This window comes from Manis pentadactyla, chromosome 12, assembly GCF_030020395.1.
Source record: "Manis pentadactyla isolate mManPen7 chromosome 12, mManPen7.hap1, whole genome shotgun sequence".
In the NCBI taxonomy this organism is placed as follows: domain Eukaryota; kingdom Metazoa; phylum Chordata; class Mammalia; order Pholidota; family Manidae; genus Manis; species Manis pentadactyla.
The window spans coordinates 62,285,663-62,302,258 of record NC_080030.1 but is presented as its reverse complement, the minus strand read 5'-3'; the positions used below and the strand labels follow the sequence as shown (position 1 = coordinate 62,302,258).

Below are 16,596 nucleotides of genomic sequence, written 5' to 3'. Positions count from 1 at the left end.
GCTTTCTTCTCAGGCGCATGGATTCAGAAGTCATAAAGGCCTTGTCCTCTTGCCCCAATTCAGAACGCCTCTGAAGAGCCACACCAGCTGCAGAGCTCCCTGAGGGATCAGCTAGGTCTTTGTGCCGACTGTATCACGATTCAGCCTCCCCGGGGCCCAGACCTGCTTTTGCTCTTCTGTCTTAGGTGTTGTTTCTGGGAACACTTCCCAGTCAACTTTCCATGTGCCAGTTCCCCCAGGGAACTGCACATGCCACAAATAACCAAAAACAAACATTTGCACTTTCTCTCATCTACTAAAAATAGCACTTAAACTGAAGGAACAGAGAAGCCCTGCTCTTCCTGACCTACTGCAACTGAGGTAAGACAGGGACGCTATCCATTAGGGAGGGTCAGGGCTTCCATGTGTCTGCATCACTGCAGTATTTCTTGGACTCACAAGAGTAATTCATCTCCAGAGGAGATTTCTAATCACCTCCCATGCCCATTGAATTCACAGGGACCATGATATTCCCAAGAGGCTACAATTCTCAAAGGAAAAAGTTCAGACAGAAACTTAGAGTTTGCAAGAGCCACATTAAGTGGTCATAGCCAGCATTTGCAAAAGACACTGTCTGAAAGTAAAGTTTTCCATAGCAATCAACTCCTAAAGCTGCATTTTAATATTTTAATATTATAATAATATTATTATTATAGCTTTATTATATAGCTTTATTATAATAGCTATTATTAAATTGGAGTTTATTACGTACTCTACCAGCTTTAACCTATTTTGTAATGTAGTTCTTCAAAACAGCCTATGATGTAACACTATTATTAACCCAATTTTACAAATAAAGAAATAGAGACATCAAAAAATTGCTCATGGCACACAGCTAGTGAGCGGGAGAGCCAAGATTTAAAACTAGCAGTCTGAGTTCAGACTCCAAAGGTTAACCACTTAATCATCCTGCTTTCAGAGAACTGTTTTCTTAGTAATTTATGGACCAAACAACAGGCAGACTTAATAACAGTGCTCCTAAAATAAGGTATCGTCATTGCCAAGCAACCACAGTGAGTCAAGACCCCCCAGAAGGTCATCCACAAGTCTGATGAAGCATTTTCATCAGTTTCTTGGTGAAGAGGAACTGAGACTGTCAGCACCAATTCTAAAATACAGTTTATTGTAGTCCTGGCTGCAATAGAGCAAACTCTCATTACATAGTGTTTCAGCCATTCAAAGAGAATCATCTCATTTTTTATTAACTTCAAAATAAAGAGTTCCCTTCAATATAATTATTAGATACATATTTGAAATGGTTCCACTTCATCTGATTGAAAGACTAAGATCCAGGTGTCCAGAAGGAGTGAAACTAGAGAAGCAGCATCTTTGTCTTAGGTTTCTATTTCTGTTTTGTTTTTGTCTGTGATACACTGCAAAGACTCTGAAATTGCTACTCTTACAAAGAGAATTTAGGAAATGACTGACATATCTAAGCATTAAAAAGAGAAGAACACTCAGAAGGGTATCATTTGCCAACTTGAACTCCAAGGTGGTTACTGACTGTTCAGAGATGATCTATCCAATTCCAAATATGGTAAATGTTAAGTAATATTAAGAGATCCCATTCCTTTTTTTTAAATGAAGAAACATACACTAAGTCACACATGATAAAAACGAACAAAGTTTGAAGAATTATATTTTTGATTTACTTAACTTTTGTATTTGTACGTATGGCATTGTTGTACAACTCTAATTCATAATGAACAGTGACTGTAATTTATTGTAATTACAAATGGGAAAGCAAATGAAAATATTGCCCAGATAAGTGCAATAAATAATTTCTAAATAAATACATGTTGAAATTAACTTAACCTAAGTAAGAAAATTTCATTTTACTCTCTTGAATAAAGTTAGGAATTCACATTCACTTAGAACCACTACTTTAATTCTAGGTTTCTCTTTCTCCTTAAACCATCAGTTACAAGTACTATGTTCAAAGCAGGTGTTGCCCTGGTCTGAACACACTCTGCACTATTCACTGAATGTGCAAAGCTGGGGCTGCCACACACCATCAGGAGGATGCACATACAGGGGTAGATTAGATAACAAGTTTTCCTATGACTGAAACAAAAACTTTGATCTCAGGAATTGTGTTATCTGGTCTTTCTTAGGATCCATAATCTTAAGGGAAAAAAGAATAGTTTCCAATGAATTAATAATGGCTTGGGACTCGACAGGCTGTAGCAATTTTCACTGCAGTAGTTGTTTCTTTTGTAGTCATGCTTGATTAGTATTTGAAATTTGGAGGAACTGCAATATGCATGGTTTTCAAAGCCCTTCACAGAATTTCATTTTTATCCCTTGGAGAGAGTCAGTGAAAAGGTAATAAGAAAAGCTCTATGGGATATTTTTATAGGAGTGTCAGAAGCCAGTAAGCTAACTACATGAAAGAACCCAGATTGTACAGAGAGAGTTTGAGCACAAACACTTCAGAGACTTTGTATCTAGTATTTTGACTTTTACCTGCCCTTGGAGGAAAAAAGAGTGCTAGCTACAAAACCAAACAAGGAAGGGAAAGGAACAAACCTTATGCTTAAGAATAATTACAGTTTCAATTTTCCTACAAATGAAATGTGAAGTTTCAAAGATAAAGCTGCTTCTGTGTGTCTAAAATATTGCCAAGGAAGACAATTCTCATTTCCCTTGCTAACTCATCCCAGATTTCCACAATACAGAAACCAGTCTGGGTAGATGAACTGAATGCTACCAACTTCTCCACGAGCCCATTTGCTCTTGTTTTGCTTTCGGTAGAGATGGAAAATGTCAGATCATAATCTCCATGAACGAAACTATCACAACTCAAGTCTGCAATAGGTTCTGACACTTCTTTAATCATTTCTCAAGTTATTTTACTCTCTTCTCAAGCCATGAATCCTTCTTGTTCATTCTAGCAAAAATTTAAAAGTACTATTGTCATGATAATACAAGCAACCTTAAACTAAAACTTCCTTGGCCATGAAAACCATAGATGAGGAGAAAAACCTAACGAAAAATATTAAATAGATCTATCGTTATTTTGAGAGTTTAATATTATGTTGCATTTCAAACTACATTTCAGTTAGATTTGCCGATCCGGCAGTCCCTTGGACTAAGCCATATATTCTAAACAAACTAGTAGCAAGAGTATGTCGTTGTGCTTTTGTCATGTAGGCATTCAAAAGCATCATCATACAGGTTAACCAACCTGTGGTTACATGGGCGCCCGCTCCTCCAGTTGCTCGGCTCTTGGTTCCCTCTTTCTCCAGAACAGCCAACTCATTTTGACAGCCAGCTGGTATTTCTGTATCCAGGCCAGCTTGATCTGAGTGTGGTTTCTTGGATATGTCTACATGGAGACTCTGAAATTACACAGGCCACAGTGATTGATTTCACAAGTAAATAATCAGTCCAAAATAAATGCTTCCCAGATATATGACAAAGATAAACATTTACCATGTGACAAGCTACTTTTGTGCATCTGAAACAGAACATTCTATACGTCAAAGTGAGTTACAGATTACATTTTTTTCATCAATATATTTTGGTGATCGAAGTATGGAACTTCTCAGGCAGTCTAAGTGACTTGAATAAGAAGTCATCTCAGACACAGAAAAATCATCTTCAAAGACCAGTTGTGTTTATTATTTTCTTCTGATGAAGCTCATAAATTGTTTTTCATTTAGAGCATGTTCACTCAGTTTTGTTCTTATGGTTAAATAATCCAGCATTTTATTATATATTAAGTAATTACATATTATATAATGAGCAGGTTTCATTTCAGTATTATCTGTACTCTTTATATAAAACAAATCATAACACGCATTTTAACCCACCTTTAAATTAGCATTGTGCAAACTTGACAAAGCTCCTCTAGTCAATTTAAGAATAATAATTCATCATCCTAATGAAGTATTAAGACATAACATCAATGGACCCCAAAACACCTCTCACATACAAAAGGTGTCATAGTGTTTGATGTTACACAGACACACTGTATGCTTCAAAAGAATCAGCAGACAGGAATGAAAACTAAGGCCGAAGTAGGAAATTGAACTTTCAGCACTTTGCTTCATACACAAATTCAGACTAGAAGTTTTTCAGTTTGAATGTGGTTATGCACTATTCAAAGATTCATAGAGTCAAATTTAGCCAGTTTTAGTCATTCATTTTGATTCACTAAAGGATGGAATAATGAACCAGTTTCCTTAAGTTCCTCCTACAGACTGTACATAGCATTAAATTCACTAAAACCTTCCTTAAAATGTTGAATCAAAGTTTTTTTAAAGTTTGGAAAGGGCCATGAAGGAACTTAGGGTCCAGTAAGATTAAGGAATTTACCCAAATAAACAGAATGAACAGTGTTGAGCCTCAGGGATATGTCTCCCAATCCTTAGCTCTTTGCATCAGTCTACGATCCATTTGTTTATTTATTCACACAGTGTAGTAGACTAGTTGCCCTGATGACCCCAATCATTCACTCCTCTCTGCAGCCATGTCCTTTCACTGTGACCATGTACTGCCCTCCTATTGACTTTTGACCTGCCCATGTTTCTTGTTTGAGACCAACAGGCTTTGGCACGTGAAACACAAACAGACACTTGAAAGATGCTTGAGCAATTGGTCTTGCTCGTTCTTGTCCTCACTATGCCATGAGGACATGCCTAAACTAGCATGCTAGAGTTTGAGCAGGACAGAGAACAGAGTCGGGTTGCCCTAGTCACCCAAGGTGAAACAACCAACAGCCAGTGGAACTCCAGATATTTGTAAGAATCAAGTGTAGATCACCTGAAACTAAGTTAGGCGGGCTGAATCCCAGAGCCTCAGGTTTTTTGCTGTATGCCACTAAGTTTTTCTGTGAGTGTGCAGCATTGTGTGGCAGTAGGTAAGTGGTACATTCAACAGCCATTTATCTATAGTAACCCAGATACTGGGCATAGTGTGAGAATACAAACATAAATATGATGTAGCCTTTACAACAACATTGTTCAAACAAAATTTCTTAAATTGTTTAAACAGGGAATTAAAATATAGTGTGGTAAGTCATTTGCAGATAATTCTCCAATTCCTCTTTTGATGGCAAAAGATGGCATCCTGGTGATCCTGCCAGGGACAACTCTGAAGATCAGATTTGAATGTTAGTATTAACCAAAGCTACAACACTAAACTTATTTACATTTGACTCATTTACTGCCTACAAAAATGTAAGTCCATCACTCAGCATAAATTTCTTAATTAATTTTTAGGCCTGTATTAACATATAGCTTTGGAAAGAAGTAGATTCCACCAGCATCTAAATACTCTCCTGATTTTGAAATTAGTTACCTTTGGAAAATATACTGTGATTTCAAATTACTAGATGAGTATTAGATCATAGTTTCTCAATACTGAGTCATAAACTAGATTCAAGTAGGAATGCAGCTTCTTGCTTACTCACACCACATTCAATTGATAATATTAAAACATTGAGTGGTAAAAATGTAAGAAAAATCCACGAAATTCTCAGACATCAAAGAAGAAATACAGAACTTAAATAAAACCCTTAAACTTGCTCTACCAGAAAAGGGCTGAGGAGAGAAAATGGCTCCCTAATCACAAGGGGTGAAGTATTGCAAAGGCCTAGTGCTTGCAAACATCCAGCAGATTGGCCATTATATAAACATATTACCATTTTTATAATTAAGAACCCCATTTTGCCACAAAGCACTCCCCACATTGGGGTCACCTCTCGTGAAGCCCTGTCAAATTTTCGAACCTCTCCTTTGCCTTGCTCCTGCTTCCTGGTCTGAGCATAAAGAGAGGTAGATGTCTCTTAAGTTACTGACGCAGCCACAATCTCTCAACCTTGTTTACTTACTGCCTCCCATCAGCTCCCTGGGTCCCAAACCTTCCACAGCTACAATAAAATTCCCACAATGCTCCATTCTTCACTGCCCAATTGCCTTCCTTGAAGCACCAATCCTTCTCTCTTTCCTTCTGTCTCTCTTTTTCTCATCCTTCCTGTCTCTCCAATTCTTCTGCTATGCCTCCAGAATGCTGCTCCATGATTTTCAAATATCACCACATACTCAACTTCCCTTCAAAGCCTTGTCTTTGCCTTCCTCTTTTGACTTAAATTCCATCCTCCATTGAGGACAGTACTTCTCCTACAAGTGAAGATGGCCACTTGTTCCTCCACACCCTAGATACCTTCAGGTTGGGGTTACTCTTGCCCATAGTGCTGCCCATTGCTTCCTTGCCTCCTTGCAGAGAAACCCTGCTGCTTTGATATTCCTGCCATCTAGCTGTGCACCATCTCCCTTCCGGGCCGTATCATCTAACTAATAATCTCTAGTCACAACTCATCCACCATAAAAAGACTGGGTTATTGGTTTTATTTCTATCCCCATGATCCTGGATGATGTTCACATCTACACAAACATCCCATTCAACACCATGACTGGATCTCCTTTTTATGAATGAACTTTTCACTTCTCCACCTTAGCCTTTCACTTCCTGTCATAGCCTTTCACTCCCTAAAACCTATCACAACCGGAACCTTTTCCACCTCCAAAATCAGTAAGTGTCTTCCTCTCTCCTGTCTTCAAGTTTCCCATCTCCACTCCAGCCAAGCTCCCCATCCAAGCCTGCTTTTCCCACCAGGACTGCTCTTGGACCTCATTGGGAAGCTGAGTTCCACTTACCCTTCCACTTTCTCCGTCCTCCAGTCCTAGCATCCATTCCAGCTCAAGAACTTCAGTCTGTCCTGTAACCTGTCCACCCTGATTCTGTTTTATCCTTCAGCAGTGTTTGACATGTCTAGTCACTCCCTTTGCTTGGTTTCTGGTGTCCTTCTACCACCTTGACCTCTCATTCTTAGTCCCCTTTGCTGGCTCAACCTCTTTTACCTAACATTGGCTGTTAAGAGTTTCTCAAGATTTTGTTACTGACCCAGTTTTCTTTTTACCATCCTTAGTTAATTCCAACAATCAGGTGGCTTGATTTACCATTTATATATTTATAATGCCAGATATGGGGGAGATTTATGAAATGAGATGAGGCAAGGGCTCGCATGCCATGATAAGCACTCTGGACTCCAGTTCTCACGTCCTTCAGCTCTACAGTCCCGCCACTCTTCCCTCCTGTCTTAAGGCTTGGCTATTCCATCTTCATGGAATATCCTTCACAAACAATTCCTCCTTTATTTTACGAAGTCTTGGGTTTCTGCATGTTTTCCCTTACCATGTATACTTTAGCCAGCACCTTTGTTTTCCAGTCTTTGAGCACCTTGTACTTCCACTGCAACACATTTTTCACAAATAAAATAAAATAATACCTGGTTTAGTGTTTGATGTCTATCTCTCTGGTTAAAATATAAGCCTGCTGAGAATATGGACTAAGTCTGTTCTATTCTCAGTTCTTATCTCAGTTTTCTAAATATAGTAGTTATTAAATAACTGCATATTAAATGGCTGGAGAAATGCAGGAACAGAAGATAAATTTAATTTGTATGACTTTTTCTTTGGCTAGCTTATCAATGGCTACTGCATGTCACATGATTACATGTTAGGAGTTATACCCAGTCACTTCTAAAAATAATGATTATTACATAATTGAAAGGAACACAGATTTTTAGCTTGCTTTATATCCATAAAATAAAAATAAACACGTATTTCAAATCCTGTGCTTTTAAATACACCCACTGCTGCAACCATTGCAAACATTGTAGTTATATATTATCTCATATATTTTTCTGGCTCAAGTTAGACTGGCCACTAGCTACAAGAATTGTAAATCAAAGAATGATTATGTTGGAGAAAGTGAAAACTTGAGAACTGAGTGGATATACACACTGGACCTATATTCCCAAGGCACAAGACTGTGGCCTGACAATACTGGAAGGAATAAAACTCTGTCAGGCACTTACTCCATGATGTCAAGCCTTCATTCAACCTGAAGATTAGATCCAGTGGAAAATGAGAAAAGTAACATGTGGGCAAAGAATAGAGAGGTATACAGACCAACGTGAACCGTCACGCACTGGGACTTTGGGACCACTCTACAGTTGTAGCTCAAAAATAAAACCTGTTTGTTTTGTATAAATTCATTTAACATACTATAAGTGAGTCATTATGACGCTATCTGCTAATATAAAACAACTATTAAATTATTTTTCATGTTATTCTTGGTTTGTGTCTTTATGCTGCTTTTGGTGTCCCTGCTGAATGATCCAGTTACGAGGTACTATAATTGAACAAAGAAAGGAACAAATTAGAATTACCGAAGAGTTAACCCAAATGTCCATTAAAAAAAAATTGACAGATATCTTCGAATCCATTTTTCATCTTATACCTAAGGTCATATTTGTTGGAAATAATCATCCTTTTCCAAGCAATTCACTGAGATTCCCAGTTCATACTTATAGGGCAAATAAGGCTTGCTTCTCCTTAGAAAGCCACACAGGGCCTGTCTTGGCCCAGAAACTAAACATCATTCACAATTAAAATGACATGAAGTATCCCAAATAATGTATTTTACTTTTCATTTTGTAAACAATCAATCATTCTCTAATGGATTAAAAAAAGCAAAGTCCTTCTCTGCTTATATAAACAACTACTCCTTTCCTCTGCCTGTACTTTCTCACTCTGGAAAAGTGAATTCAAGGGATACTTGGGAAGAAATCTCAAGGGATATTTGGGAAGAAAATACTCATTAACTAACTCCCTTCCTCAAAAATTAATGTAGAATTAATTCTACTTAAAACAAGAATAACAGTAACAGAAATTCAGAGAGTATACATTAAAATAAGGAAATGAGGATCAAAATCCAATCAGAAGAAGTACAGGCTTGCTACACACATTCAAATTATCATTCTAGGAGAACATGTAATCCTCTGTGTAATTTATCTTGCAGTATATGTTTGTGTGTGTGTGTTTCCTCTTTTGTTATATGGTTGTATCACAATAAATACTTTAGATTATCAAATGGCTTTAAAAACTAATACATTTCTCATTGTGCATTATAAAGAGCCAATTAAATGGAGGCAAATATTTAAACTGAGGAAAATATTTAAACAAAAATTTTATCTGAAAAATAATCTGACATTATCTTAACTCATACAAACAGTCCTCTTTCAAAAAATAATCTGCAGTTTCATACAATACCCATCTATACTAGTAAACTGCCTTTTCTGTGCAGAATATGTTCTTTATGCCAATTGAAAGAGAATGTTTTTCAGTTTGTTATATCCAATCCCAAAGACAAGCTGTGTTTGACTCCCTTCCTGTGCCTTACATCCTTAGGTTGTTTGCAGGGGGTTTGCCTGGCCTACAGTTGGCACATCTCATTTCCTCAGCCCATCAGAAGCCCATTTTCACCTCTCCTATTTCTCCCTGAGCTTCAAGCTGTGGTCTTCCCAGGTGAGAGGCTTTGCTGGCATCACTTACCCTTCCAGCCAGGGCTCTTCTCCCGCGACCAGCACACTTTCTTCTCCAATTGGAACCAGGCTGGCTGAGCTCTGAGCTGGCAGCTGACTGGGGAACTCAGCAGCAGTCACAGGTGTATGCATGTGGCTTGATACTTAGGCAATCTTGAGCCCACTTGCAGTTAACAGGGGGCAGATCCTTCTCTCCCCCGCCTGCCCCAAATACCACCAGAAATTAAGTTGTTTAAGAGTTGGGATTTTCAATGTGCCTGGCCCTTTCCAATGGGTAGAAGAGGATCTGTATCTGCCTCCCTATCAGTTGCCCTGATAAGAGATGACAACCTTCCATCTCAGCCCTTCAAGGACTTTCTCTTTCTGCTGGAATTCCTGGGACCAGACCCAAGAAAAACCATCCCTGCTGGAATTATGATTCAATATCTTACCATGTGTCATATATCAAAAATCATACTATGTTCTCTGGGTCTTGACTTCAGACTACTTTAAACCTTCACTTTCAAAGACATGTCTCCAGAACATATTACATATTAAAGGAGTATTCTGTAAGTACTCATCGATTTCAGTTGCATCTTCCTCTGTTTTTCCTGCTGAAAACTGGGAACTAGCCAATTTGACATCCAGAAGTCCTCCCATCCCAATTTGATGTTGATTGAAACACCCTCTAGGGGGAAATTGAATCCTAGCTCACGGATGCAAGAAGAACTTAGTATAATCAAACACACACAATATAATTGAAGCAAGTTTAAGAATTTTCCTCTAGAGTACTCAGGGTGGAAAACCTCTTCACATCCTTCTGTGAAGCTCACTTAAGTCTACTTCTTGCTATTCTAATCTTCTATGAATATAGTGAAAAATGAAATGTATACTTGAGGCAACACTTAACAACATATCTTTATTTTAAGGTCAGAAGAGACAGTAATCTGTACCTATGTTATTTTTAAGGAGATAAATGAGAAGTCCACCTGCCTTCAAAAATGTTAGCTCAGTCACCCCAGATAATGGACAAGCATGCAGAAAGGCCTGCTATTTTAGGACTGCTGTGCCAAAAGCATCCCTTATAAAATACCAAAGTCACCTTATTTATTTCTATGCAAAGACCCATTACAGTGTCCATATGAATAAATTATCTTCTCTCTTTATTTTACTTTCCTGCAAATTTTTAAATTATTAAATCATATGTCATTGTTAAAGCTTTCAAAGCTCCTATTTTAATTTGAAAATCATAACTCTTGGACTCATGAGGGTAATCTCTAGTCAAAGGGCAGGAAAATTAATCTTAGTTTTAATTATAGAAATAGAAATTACTATAGAATAAACTCTGTGACACATTTTTGTTTAGATTAGTTTTCGGTGAAATTAGTTTTTAATCACTGGACATATGAACAGCATTGAAAAATGTCCAGCAGAGCAACACTTGCTGCAGATGGCAGATGGGAATTGCAGAGCACCCTATAATAGTTCTGTATCTAGGCAAAGTATTCTAAACTCATTTCTTCAAAATTACATTTGAAATCATTTTAACCTTTTGGATATGTTAAAATATAGCCTTTAACATGAATCTTTGGAAGGTATCCTTCCTAGCAACCTGATTTCAAATATTAGTGTATTATTTGAACTAGAAACAATTGTGATGAGTATGATTCATCTCACTATTTCTTCAAGTATCCTAACACTTGACTAAAAATATTTTCACCAATAACATACTAACCATCAGTCATAAATCTCATTGTCTTTTCTCAGAGCTCATGGTTTCTGAGCTTCCTGCTGCATGTAAGTCTGTTAACCACCTCGTCATTTTTTTTTAAATGCCCTTTTTAAAGCCCTTCCAACTCCTCCATAATCCTATACTCTCATCTTTTATCTCTTGGGTCCTCATTCACTCATCCCTTTTATCATCTTTATTTTTCTTGCCAGTCTCTAAATCAAGTGATATGCTTGTTGTTAATAAAAATTGTACGTGTAAAGCATAAATGTGATACGTGTATATATGAATAAAATTATATGGATGTACTCTACTAACATATCTGTAGGTATGTACATATACTCTACAATATTCACTATAAAACAAACTCAAAGTAGAAACTTTAACATAATAAAATTGAAGTAAAAATACTTTAAATACAATTTTATTTCATCTATTAGTAATATTGAAAAAAACAGTTGAATAGTTTTCATTACTTTTTAAATCTTGATTTAACATTTTGTGATATAGTAATTCAGTTGTTTGCTTCATAGTTCTGTTGATTTACATACTGAGTTTTAATGGCTTTCACCACTAAAAATGATGCTTCACAAAGATATATGGATCCAAATGGAAAAACTACATTGTTAATTGCTCTAAGTTATGATACACATTTTTCAACATCTACTAATTTTGCATAGATGCTAAATTCCTATCTTTCTTGGTGTCAAACTCTTTTTAAAAACATACAGATTTGAGCTGGTAGTTAATTAATTAATATTTAACTATTGGATTTAAATCCACTGAAATTCTTTGGGAGATTTCATAAATGGTTAGAAATTTTTTCCCAAGATTTAAAAGTTTGCTAGATGAGAGGTTTTATAGATTGCATTAAATATATTGCATTGTTTTCAGCAATGAAAACACACAACATCAGAAACATTTTTTAACAATCCATTTTCAAAATGTTCTATATAAAATGATTCTTTTGTTATAGCTATTTTTGCTTCTCTTAATTGAAGGACTAGTTTGTGTGTGTGTGTGTGTGTGTGTGTTCCTCTTGGTACCAGATTACTGACAGGCAATTACCATGGATTGTGTAGACAAATTTGAACACTCTCTTTTTTGTAAAATAAATCTTAATACACTTTTAATTTTGGAATAAATTATTTATCATAAGACAATTAGCAAGTTTTCATATGGTATAAAAGAGTGCCACAATCATTCCCCATTTTACAAAGTGCCATGAAGATCCTATAGTATTTTATATTTTTGTTTCTCTAAATCAACCATATTCAAAACATTCTGCAGAACTTTGTAAACCAGCTACAATTTCTTTGTTGTGGTAATTTGCCTATCATGACACTGGGAATACATTTCCTATGTGGATTCATGCCTCTAATCTTCCTTTAGGACCACTTTTAAAATGTCTAGACAATGCAGCTGCTCTATTACTGATGTACTTACTTTAGTTCACCCACAAAGCAATGCTTTCACTAAAGAAGTCATTAAAGGGATAGAATAATGGCTTCTCCAATGCATGTAAAAAATACTTCACAGGTTTCATTACTGAAGCACAATCTAGCAACTATAATAAACATGTATGTCAGGAAATAATTGAACTCTCATTCGACCTTACAGAAAATGTCCCTCACTGAGTCATTTATTCATACAAATAATAATAACAACTAACATTTATTTGTGCTAATGGAGTGTCAGGCACTTGTCTACACCTAGTACATGTATTAGCATACTGAATTCATCAGTATGTTTTCCTAAGCATCTTTCAAGAGTTTTTCAGAAAAAGAAATGGTTTTCATTCATCACATTTCTTCTTTGTATGCTTTTAGCCATATCTAGGAAGAACCAGTGTATGTATTCAATAATACATAGTTTTTTCCTTTACTGCTTTTTAAAAAAATTTAAGAGTTAACATTAATTTTGGTGAATTTTCAAAATGATGAAGTACTGGATTGAGTATAATATAAACAGCACTGAAAAATGGTAGGCAATTGTCTTTATGTTCTTATTGCTTAGTTTTAAAGCATATTGTTAATCATGATCGCTTCATTTTCTCAGTTGCTAATCTCACGTAAACAGTATAAACTAAGGTAAAGTTCACTGTCACTGAGTGTAAATCTTCATTTCAGTCTTCTTGATAGTCTCAAATTCTTGGCTGATATCTTGACGTCTATGATTAGTACATCTTTTTTTTTTTTTTCCCTGATGTGGCTGCTGGAAAAATATTAGAAGTGTGAAAACTGTCAGTTCTCCATTAAAAAAAAATCACTGCTGTCTTTTGCTCAGATTATAGACACAATATTTTAATACATTTATTTACTGAAGCATCTAATACTTTTAGAAAAATGCACAAAGATAAGAACAACTCAATGACTTGACACAAATTGAATGCACTTATGTAATGACTACCTCAGTCTGGAAAGAAAAGATCCATAGCTCTCTGGCAGCTGCTTCATACCTCAACCTAGTCACCTTGCCAATCTCCCTTCCCCAAAGCTAACCACCACCCTGATTTATAATATCATAGATTAGTTTTCTTTCTTATTTGGAAACTTTATATACTTTGAATCATAGAGTATATTCTTTTTTGTGTCTGCCTTCTTTCTTTTTATCCACAACTTCATAGAGTGTTCACTATGTGAATATACCAAAATTTATTTATTCTATTATTGAAGAACATTGGAGTTGTTTCCAATTTTTAGCTATTATAAATAATGCCACTAAGAATATTCCTATACATGTCTTTTTGTGTGCATAGATACACATTTCTGTTGAGTGCACATATGCATATGTTTCTGTAGGCATGTATTTTTTGGGTCATAGGGTGTATGTATGCTCAGCTTTAGTAGATCCTGCAAAACAATTTCCAGAGTATGTTCTCACTAGGAGTATACAAAGTTGTAGTTTCTGTACTTTCTTGCTATGAATTAGTACTGACAGTCTTTTTGTTTGACCATTCATTCTGTGATTCTTTAGTATTATCTCATTATGATTTCAATTTACACTTTCCAGATGACTAACGAGATTAAACGCCTTTTCAATGTTGTATTGATCATTGTGAAGTATCTACTTTGTGAAGTAACTATTCAAGTGTTTTACCCATTTCTCTACAGTGCTGTATGTATTTTTGTCATTGACTGGTAAAAGCTCTTTGTATATTCTGAATACAAGTCCTTTTTAGTATCCATTATCTGTTTCTTTCACTCTGCAGCTTCCCTGTCTACTCTCTTAATGGTGTCTTTAGTAGTATAATCTTGAATTGATGGTGTTTTTCTTTGTTTAGTAATCTTTTAAAGTACTTGTCCATTTTATGAATTGGTTTCATTTAAACTAGAAAATGCAATTTGCAAATAACTTGACCAGGCTCATCCAATCTGCAGCATAATGCAATACTCGGAAATCAAGGGTGCTACTGTATACCCGTGGCAGAGGCCTACACAGGGTTCCAGTCTCACAGATACAGTCTGGAAACAAAAACAAAATCCAGTGGCCAGAACTGCCCTATAATTTGAGTTAACAATGATCATCAAGAGCTGCTGATTTCATCAAGAAAACAAAAACAAAAACCAGCCAGATGTTATATATCTCTTGGTCAAAAACATACAGTACTCTTTGTGGAGTGGTCTTCCCCAAAATTAAAATCTGAATCTATCCACTTTCAAGATTTAGTTATTAATTTACAGGGAAATAAGTCAAAAGTACATTTTGAAAGGATGTCCATTCACAAACAAGACTGTTCTAGAATATATGACACCTAGAATATATTTTATCTAAAATATTTGGCATGTAATAGGCTAGAAAAGAAACACCTATGGAAATCATATGTGAAGTACAAGAAATCTAAGAATAGAAGGTGTTTGGGAAAAGAACAAAGTGCACTAAACATCACAGGTACTTGTAGTTTCTATACAGTTGCTCTAAATAAATGAGCGAAGAAACACCATTTCCACTCTGCTAACCGACAACCACAGGGATAGGATCAGCAGAAGCCACACTGTGGGAAACTGTAGGACTAATCCAGTTTCTCCAACTACTTGAAAAAAAAGAAGAAACTTACAGATTAAAAGAGACCTTAAATCTCATTTGATTGCAATGAATGCATCTTATTTAGAGCCTTATTCAAACTGTAAGAAAACACTTGGGAGACAACGCAAATTTGAATCCTAATGATATTTGATAACATTAAGGAATTCTTTCTAATGTTTTCATGTATGACAACTGAAGTGTTTGTTTTAAGAATCTTTACCTTTTAGAGATGTCCACTGAAGTATTTGCTGATGAAATTAAATGAAATGATGATGCCTTTTTTTTTCTTTCCCAAAATATTTAGTGAGGTTGAAAAGTGAGAGAGATAGCTGAAACAAAATGAGTCTTGAGCTGATAGTTGGCAAAACTGGGCGGTGGATACCTAGAGGTTCATTATGTTATTCTCTCTCTACTTTTGCATGTACTTGAAACTTTCCAGAACAAAAAGTTAAAAAATTGTTTGACCTGGCTTGATATCAAGACAATAATACATTTATGTACAATGTGAGGAGGCATGAAAAAATGTATTGGATTTCAGAAAATTGGCTGCAGTTTCTTAAACCATTTCATCTGCCTAGAGTTGAGGTTGGTGGTTAGTACTTGGGTAGGAAGACATAGCTAGCTCTCCTACAGTCTCATAGGAGGAGAATTTCAGAAACTTGACTTTACTTCTCCAGAACCTACACAAGTAGTTGCATTTAGGACAGTGAGGGAGGGGTCAGGGATAAGGTTGCAATCCAATACCATACTGAAGGCCTGGAAGGATTTATTGGTGGACAGTAACATGGAATACTCCAGTGTAGTCAAGCTCATCATCCATCACACATTTATTTGCTCTTGGCTAATTGTAGGGACATAGAGAGAAGAGAAGGAGATTTGGGTCTTTTCCACCTATATCTGAAATCCTTGTTTAATAAAAAACCAAAACTTTAGACATGTCTCTTTTGTTGCCTTGTGTCTAAGGTATTGTACTGAGAGGAAATTAATTTTATTGTATTTAATTTGTATAATAAGTCAAGAGATTTTAAATTCATAGTAAGAAAATATTGAATACAGAATATAATTAGCACATACAGAGACACACAGACACACATACCATTTGAAGTTCTGTAGAAAATGCTTCAATTCAGTCCCACATTACTTTGAAGAGAGAGAAATCCAGTAGAGTAGAGAGTAAAACTGATGGTAAGGGATATTTAAGAGCCACACATTTATTGGTATGGACTTTATAACACCAAAATCAATCCCCAGGATCATATAAATACTTTAAATACATTAAAATCTCTACACAAGTACATGATCTGTCATTATATCTGCCACATAGAAACTTGGTTAACAGAGAAGTTACAAGAGGCAAAGCTGATAAACAAAACTCAAGTACAAAAGGATTAAACAGTATCCTCAAATGAAAACCAGACTAGAGTCTAGG

The 16,596-nt window shown here is 35.9% G+C and overlaps 1 protein-coding gene across 1 annotated transcript in view; it reads right to left on the bottom strand.

The window, feature by feature from the left end:
- Positions 1–16,596, bottom strand: part of THEMIS (thymocyte selection associated) — a 161,628-nt gene that overhangs the window by 9,319 nt on the left and 135,713 nt on the right. The window contains exon 5 of the mRNA XM_036903853.2: positions 3,227–3,380. Within this exon, the coding sequence (XP_036759748.1) occupies positions 3,227–3,380 (154 nt within the window). The remainder of the gene's footprint in view (positions 1–3,226; positions 3,381–16,596) is intronic.